We start from the raw sequence: 8,684 nt of genomic DNA on the forward strand, positions 1-8,684 counted from the left end.
ATAATCGATAATAAGACTAAATGTATAATGTAAAAAATAGACCAGTGAACTGGGCGTATACCATGTATATTCAAATAGATTCGTTATCTAAAAAGTGTCAACATTTAGCAATTAGGCAGAACGGGGAGGTGTCATCATTAGGCTTTATATCCAGAACACAAAAGCAGAGGAATGAAAGAAAGAATTTAGGAAAAGGAAAAGCAAAAGAAGAAAGCAGCAAGCATAATGGATGCAAGTTTGGCAATAGGTTAATATGTTGGATTCAAGTCATAGTAAAGGTAAAGGAACAATGTCATATGCATTTACTCCATTTACAAGTCTACAGAACATACCAAGGAACAGAGAATGACGCAAAGAGAGAAGAAAGAAAGGCCTATAGGATTTTGACGTAAACGAAAGGGGCAGTATTATAGGATGATGTATAATTTCCTGACGGGTTACATATGTCATGAAGGTGTAACAAATATATCATCTAAGGAAACAAAGCACGGAGCATCAAAATTACAATTAACAGGAAATGGTCCGAACAATATGATACAAGAAGAGATAAGTTGTGGCCTAAGGGAATCAGATTTCGAATCTGGGGACAGTTTAACGCAAGCAGTGCAAGATCAACATTTTAGTTTTATGATAAACATTTCATTCACAACTATGAAGAAGGCACAAATGGACAATAATTCTTAAGCACATTTTAGGCTGTAATGACATTCAGACATGGGAACGCGAAGGCAAGCATGAGGCAGTGACAAACATGATCGATGGAGATGTCGATATCTCTTTCAAAGAAACGAAAACAGTATCCAAGAAGTACTATCTCATTTAAACAGACAAGTGACCTCAGAAGACATTAAAAACTAAATTCACAGTAGACCACAAGGTTGCAAGCCTACAGGAGCGCTAATAACAACCTGACCACATTCATAAGTATAGCCTAATAATCCTCCCGACATAGGATGCGAAAAAAAAAAAAACCATAGTAGGATCGTGCGATCAAATCCGCTAATATAAATGAGCCCTATATTACTCAACATATAAGGACCAAACACAGACAAGAGAAAGCATTACGATGACCAGCAAGAATCAAATTTTATAAGACCAGACCATCATTTATACATTTAAAAGGCTGTTTGAGTCGACCTGAAACCTTTATCCTCATGAAGAATGCGATATTCTGAGAAACAAAGGCAGAGAAGTATAATGATAGACTAACACAGGACTACACTGTTCAAAACTCAAATCAACAAAATTAACAGCCCGGCAACATCGATTAACCCCCTAGACTCAAGACATACTGATCGAAACAAACAAAACAAACACTTATAGTAGCTTGTACAGGTTAAGCCATTCGACTCAAGCTCGCACTCTAACATAATAAAACCACTGATTACTCTAAGTATCGAATGAAATGGCCTAAAACATAAATCAGACCAGAAGAGCTAACAAACAGACTAATCCATAAATCAAACAAGAAGACTAATAAAACAATGCAATGATAAGGAAATACCTTTCTTAGGTGCGGTGAAAAGGGTACGATGGTCGCGGATCTATGCTCGATACGACGAACTCAAACTCGAAAAGCCTTTCGAATCAAAACTCGACGTAAAAAACGAACGATTATCTTTTGTTTGAAAAAGAGAAATTCCGTTTGTCTCAATTTCCAATGTAAGTAAGGATTCGGATCAAATTAAAAGAAACTCAAGACTTTTGACGAAATCTCGTCTCTTCCCTCCGTCTCTCTCTTTTTTCTTTTCCGGTCTTGCACGTTTTTATTTATAGTATCAAGATAGGGTTTTCTTGATTTGAAATTGGGCGGGATTCCTAGTGATCCGTTTGAAATCGAATCAAATCTTTAAAGTTGATATTTCTTTTCAGATTTTTGGCCGTTTATATTTGACCAAATCGTATATGAAAATGGCAAGGTGAAACCTGCCATGGCCGAAAACAAAGGTGGTTTCTTGTTTGGAAGAGGAAAGAGGAAAGGGTTTGCACGAAAACGGAGTGTCACGGGTCTGCCATGGCTGAAAGAGCACTGGGGTTTGGTTGAAAAAGGGAAGGGATGATGACGAGGAGAGAGCAGAGAGAGGAGAAAGAAACGAGAGAGAGAGAGAGAGAGTGCGGCTGAAAGGGATTAGGTTTCAGCTGAAAGGGATGAGGAAAATGTTTTAATACATGGGCCGGATCGGGTCGGGTCAAGTATTTCAGATGGGCTGGTCTGTTGATTTCAGTTTGGCCGAAAGTGTGGGCTGATTGAATTAATGAATATTGTGTTAGTATTTTGGGCCATTAATTTGGCTGAAAAATATTGGTCTTCCATCCTCTATTTAATTATTCCTGGGCTTTTAACTCAATAGCTAGTACAATATATATTATGCGAGGACAAAGAGTAATTAGCGCACATAAGTAAAATTAATTTAACGAGTACTAATCCTAAAAACGAAATGATGATGAGCCATTTAAAATCGTGATAAAGTAATACTCGTAACATTGATAGTAAAACTAATGAAAATGAAAGTAAGGATATTAATAGCAGTAGGAATAAAAAATAGTGGTGAAAATAAAGTACTTAGCTCGTTAATGAATTTAGAAACTTCAGGAAATAAATTGAAATAAAGGAGGGACAAAATTGGGTGTCAACACATTCACTTCTTCGTCATTTTTTTGTTTTTTCTTACAGTTCAATAGACACACACTCCTCTCCTACATTGACATATCCACTTACAACATTTGTTATATTGCCAACAAGATTTTCCCTGCCCGAAGATTTGTTCAAGTTTCCACCTTCTACCAAGACTTGTGTGTAACCTCATCCCTTGATTCCATATTTTCAATGCTTTTATCAATATTATCAACAATATGGGATACACCCAGTTTCTCCTTACACTTAGTGTTTTCAAGAATAACATTCGAATTTTCAAATTTTCCCTCAATTTCTAGTTCACACTCAGCATGCAAATATTCCTCATTAATGTACTCATCTACATTTACTTCTGAGTCCAGGAAATTTGGATTACCTGAGTTTACTGCTGCTTCATTCGAGTTTTTCGAAACTCTCTCACCTTCTTTGGTTGAATCTTTGCTAGTTATCTCCACTCCATTGTCTTTTTCAACTACTTCCTCAGTAAGCCCGAAGAGTTGAGAGGTAGTGACGGAATTGCCACTAATGTCGGAGATCGGTTTGTCAGACTGAGAAGGGTTTATGGATTCAAGGGTACAATCTTATGATTTTTTCTCCTTTTGAGTTTCAGAGGGACCAGGAACGGTTGATTTAGAAGCATACTTATTTGGTTTTGTTCATGGAATTTTAGGTTTCTGACGCGAAAACAGAAGACGAATGATCAGTTGGAAAACGGGCTTGAGAGGATGGATGTGTAAGGATGGTCTCAGTAGCATTTGAGGCGGTTGAATCTTGGTTAGAGATGGCAGGATTTTGAGTATGAAGAGGTGATTTTGGAGGGATAGGAAAGGGTTTTGATTGAAAACGTGAGGTGAAAAGAGAGAAAGCATTTTGGTTTAAAAATTATGAGGAAACTCTTTTGATTGGTCGAGAGAAGGTTATCGGATCAACACGGGTCGGGTTTGGAGAATATGAATCGATGTGATGAATTTTGAAAAGGAGGGAAGAAAAACTGACAAGGTATTCAGGCGACATTAATGAAGTATGTAGATGCTCGACAAGACTACTAACCTGAGCCAGAGAGACCAGGTCCCTTGGCATTGAGATTGTTTAGGCAGAGAAATCTGAGAGATGCAATGTCTCCAATGCTTATGTTGTCCTGAGATTGTCATGTAAGCATACCTGTAACAGTATAGGAGTGAGTTAGATATTAAAAAGAAACTTCAATCATTTGTACTTATTATCTCAACATAGCCAATCATTGAGGAAATGTAAGAAATTTAGGACAAGCTCTATTCCAAACGATTTCTCTCAGGGTGCCCTCTGCTTGATGCATTAAGAAAGATATATGCACTATAATTCTCCAACTTTCATAACTTCGGATGACTTGACTTTTTCCTTCATATATTTCCTTAGAAGAGATTGTTTCATGTTGTCGTGACTGCTGCTACTTACGTGGTCAAATTTGCTGCGGATCGGAGCAACACTCCAAAAGATAGCAACTTTATTTTAGCTTCAAATAGGATAGATTTAAGCGATCTAATTTGAGGTTGTCTTCAGAGGAGGATGATGAGGACCAGGTCCTTTATCTTTTAAGATATTTCTAAACCTTCTTAACTATCAACGAGAGAAACTCCATTTTGAACCTTGAGAGTCATCAAAGGTCTCAGTATCCTTTATCCAGTGCATTGAAAACGCTTGAATTAGTTAGTAGAAATCTTTTCTTCTTTGGTGACGAAGAATTGTCACTTTCTTGGATTCAACACCTTGAGTACCACGTCCCTTGATAGAAGTTGATTCAACTGAGAAGGACCTATCCATCTCTGTACTAGGTGACAATGCTTCTAAGACATTTTCATTTACAGCACAGAGAAGGATCAAGTATCCATTTGTGAATGATCTTAGGATTAGCTACATTAACTTCTCCTCAGTTAACACTTTTCTCTCACTTGTAGCTAAACCCTTCAGTCTTGATGCACAATCTCACAGAAGAGTGTCTTGCAGTGTTGCTCGTAAAAAGAATATCTCATTTTCTTTATTTTGACACTGATACACTCTTATGTTTTAAGGCTTTGAGTGAGAGACTATCCATTTCTTCGGTCTTATGCTCTGAGCAGTCAACGTCTATGTTCACTGCCCTCTCTCACTCCAGCCTTTTCCTTTGATCACTTGTTGACCCTAGGAACCAAAACCAGTTTGGGTCCCAAGTGATAATAGAATGGATAAACTTGATCTTTGTTTACCCATCCTTGCCGCTTACTTTTCTTCTTCCAAGGATCGAGTCCCTTGTCTCTTGGTATGTTTTCAAACACTTCCCTTCTTCTCTGTTCACCCCGAGCTCTTGCTTTTCCCAATGTCTCATAATAGCCAGTATGGTCATAATGAGAGTAACTCCAGTTTTCACACCCAGATCTGCATTTGCCCTGAGTATTGTGTGAAATTCTTGCTCTTTCCGCACAAATGCTTTGTTTCACATCATAACAAGCACGGACTGGAGTAGCTTCACCAAAAGGCCATGTCCAAGGATATGACATCTCAAGATCAGTCTTAACTTGCTTCACCTCCTCCTGAATCAGCTTATTCCTTTCAAGTTCAGCAATGAGGTTCATTTTAGCCTTTTCAAGCTTTTCTTCAATCTCAAGATGAATCTCACTGATTCCCTGTTTTACCCTGGAGGGAGTGTTCATTTGCTTCTTCATTTGACTGATTAGTAGAGCATTGTCTCTGGTTGCTATCTCAACATGCTCCTTTAGATTTATTATAGTGACAGCCATGTCATTTCTAACTTGTTTCAACACATTAACCTCTTGGCCACTATCACATTCAGATGCAACAAGTACAAAGATGGAGGCATCTTCTGAGGCTTTGCCAGTGTCCATCATGGGTATCTCCTCTGCTGCAGCATCATCTTCTGATTCATTTGAGGAGTCTTCCCACACAGCCAAGGCTTGCTCTACTGGGATGTCAGCATCAGCTTTGTAGTTAACCTTATCGCCAGGGACCTGGTCTTCCTCTGCATCTTCCTCTTGATATTCCTGAAGGTGGAAGAAATATGTTTTCACACTTTAACCAGGTTTCCCATGTTTTTGACAGTAAGGCTTTTCTTTGACAGTTTTGCTGCTGCTTCCTATCTTTGACAACCTTCTGGAGATGGTAGCAATTGTAAGCTCAAAACTGTCTGAATCACTTTTAGTCTGGAGGCTCTGTAGTCTCGACTTTTTACCTTCTTCTTTGTATGGTGGAATAGCCATGAGAGATCCTTTCTAGGTGTTACCCTTTTAGAAAGCACCCGCTCTGATACCAATTGATATAACCGATGCGTCCACCAAAATAGTCTAGTGGACCAAGTTGCTAAATTGTTTAACAGTTAAGTGCAGAAAGGTAAATAAGACAAGATGTTTTACGTGGAAAACTCCTTGCCCAAGGGATTAAAAACCACAACCTGCACCAGTAGGATTTCCACTTTACAAACTGAGAAAAGTGCAAGATTACGAGTTTTTGTCCTCGAAATTAGTTCCTAATTCTACCCCTCACAACACCTCTGTTGTAGGTGAATCTAGACCACTAATCTCCCTTCATAAACAACTTGACAACCTTCACCCCTTATCACTCCTTTAGGCCGAGAGACTAATAAACTTAGACTGTGGTACAATCCTAGTGTACTACTCAAGGGAAACCCTTGAGAATTCAAACCATAATGACTAACTCTAGCCAAGGCGTTAACGCACTTTTTAAAACCTAAGAACAAGAGAATACCTACAAACAGCCCTTCTCACGGGAATATAGGTTTACAATATATAGAACATGAAACAAAGACTCTCAACAAACCTAGGAACTTAAAGTATCTTCAGTTCTGGGATCTGGTCCTTTGGCTTGTTGAGGCTTTATTCTTGAGAGCACCTTAAGCAAGGTGGCGGCTGCACTTGTAAAGATTTTGCCCTTTTAGGTTTTCGAGTGCTTGGGTCAAAAGATCCAATATGTTGTGTGTGTGTGTGTGTGTATGTGTGTGTGTGTGTGTGTATATATATATCTATGAGGCCGGGCAATGAGCATGTGAGGAAAATGTGACCTTGGATAGTGACCTTATAGAGACCTTTGTCTCTTGCGTACGTACAAACTATTAACCTGCTCGATTCTGCGTGAACGTTAAACAGCCTTACGGCTATTGCTATGTTATGCTGCTCTCATGGAAACCAATGGAGAACCTGGTCCCTTGCTTGTTTGTCATATCATCAAAACTATGAAATGTCGTAACTCATCATCTATGGAGGGGAAGAACAAGGATTTTGGGAATCACTAGACTGGGACTATCCTCAAGCTGAGAGTAAGCTTCGACAACATATCAGATACCAACAACTACCTCAAGCTTGTGCCACCAGTTGAGAGTAAGCTCAGGTCAGTGCCTCTTCACTTGCATTTTAGGTTATGAGTAATACTTAAACCCTGAGATCCACACATCCCATCCTTTACATCTCTTTATTTGATTTACCTTATTGTTATTTTAGGTCTGTGCTAAATCTAAAATAAATTTGTTACTTTGTTGCCAAAATAATCAGCCTCAGATTCCAACAATATCCAGGCACTTCGCGCTTCTATGACGCTCAGTCCTGCACCCTTTCCATTTTGTTCTGTTTTGTGTTTTCCTTCAACACTTGTCCTAGTGTACACATGTAAACATGACTCCTCTTAACCTTGTGGGATCACACACACTTCAAATCGATTAACTCACATTTCATATGCCTTTGTTAAGCATAATATTGTCTCAAAATTATTTACGGGCCAATAACAATATAACTAGTCACATAATGAGGCAAACTTTGACTTGTCAAGATAATTTGTGCACGCAGCGAGGTGGGAGAGAGACAAGTAGGTCATTGAGATAGATATGAGATACATAGCCCATGATAAGATGGAGAGCAAATTTAATGATGAAGATGACGAAAGGGTATGTCTTGTTGGTTGTCATTTAATACCCCACGTCCCTAATGTTTAATTGGGCTATTCGATCACCAACTACTGATATTTCAACATCTTAGAAAGCTAGCACTGGTCAGATTTCAGAATCACTTTGTCTACTTCTGCAATCATTCTCTTCTTGATAAACATTCAACCATAGCAGATAAATTTGCACTAATATGCCTTAGATATTGCACATATTATAGAGCGAGAAAAAGGTCCTTACTTGTGTGTCCGCATTATGAACCAGCAAGAGAATCAAGACTTGGCTTCTTCCTTGCCTGTTCTTCCACGGTTAGATCGCCTTGATCGCCTAGTAAGTCATTCAGCGGAACCTCGTAGTTCATTGTCGAATTCTATATATTTATATATGTGCAAAAAAGAATATATATATATATATAAGGCTAAATATATCCTAGAATCCACCCTCTCAACTGATCAGCACTCACATGGTCACAATTTTGGTTTTGCCACTACCCCTTCCCTTGAAAGGAAAGCAGTGGCGGACTTCAAAGTCATTAATGGATTCAATTGAATTCTCTCCGTCTGAAATTACACTGTGCAAGTGCAAGTAGGATGAAAATGATTTTTTTTTGTGTGTATATATAAATTGATAAATTCCTTAACATGGTATATATTTATATAGTTGCATTTAATTTTTTGTATTTTTTTTAATCCTCTTGCTAGGATTCTTTTCTTCGCCTAAGGTGTCACTATTTACTATTGCTGACTGGAAAATTATGAATGGTGATGCAGGTGCAGCTTCTGGAAGAGAAACATGGGATTTCAGGAAGAGATACTGCCTTGAAGAAAGAGGAAGAAGAGTCAGATGAGTCCAAGACTAATATGACTCTGTCCTCTGCTCTCGAAGAAGTTCATCACAAAGGCACACTCATGGAGCGACTTGCACTCCTTGAGACTCGAGTTTTACAGGTTTTAAATAATAATCACTCCTACTTAACTTATATTATATATATATACAATATCAGCATAAATTGCATTGTTAGTGTTAAGTATGTTATAACAAGTGGTCTACTGTTAAGTTTGTGGGCTTGATCAACTGTGGGGGTTGCGCGGGGGGGTGGGGGGGTGGGGGGTGCTGCGATGGATGAAG

The 8,684-nt window shown here is 38.6% G+C and overlaps 1 protein-coding gene across 1 annotated transcript; it reads left to right on the forward strand.

Moving 5' to 3' along the window:
• The first annotated feature begins 7,491 nt into the window (after positions 1-7,491).
• On the forward strand, positions 7,492-8,644 carry LOC132051076 (uncharacterized). The gene is made up of 2 exons (XM_059442372.1): positions 7,492-7,886; positions 8,327-8,644. Exons 1-2 carry the CDS (start codon positions 7,812-7,814, stop codon positions 8,624-8,626), a joined length of 375 nt encoding a protein of 124 aa, XP_059298355.1. The 5' UTR covers positions 7,492-7,811; the 3' UTR covers positions 8,627-8,644.
• Positions 8,645-8,684: the final 40 nt, after the last annotated feature.

The sequence above is a fragment of the Lycium ferocissimum genome, chromosome 3 (genome assembly GCF_029784015.1).
Source record: "Lycium ferocissimum isolate CSIRO_LF1 chromosome 3, AGI_CSIRO_Lferr_CH_V1, whole genome shotgun sequence".
Classification (NCBI taxonomy): Eukaryota; Viridiplantae; Streptophyta; class Magnoliopsida; order Solanales; family Solanaceae; genus Lycium; species Lycium ferocissimum.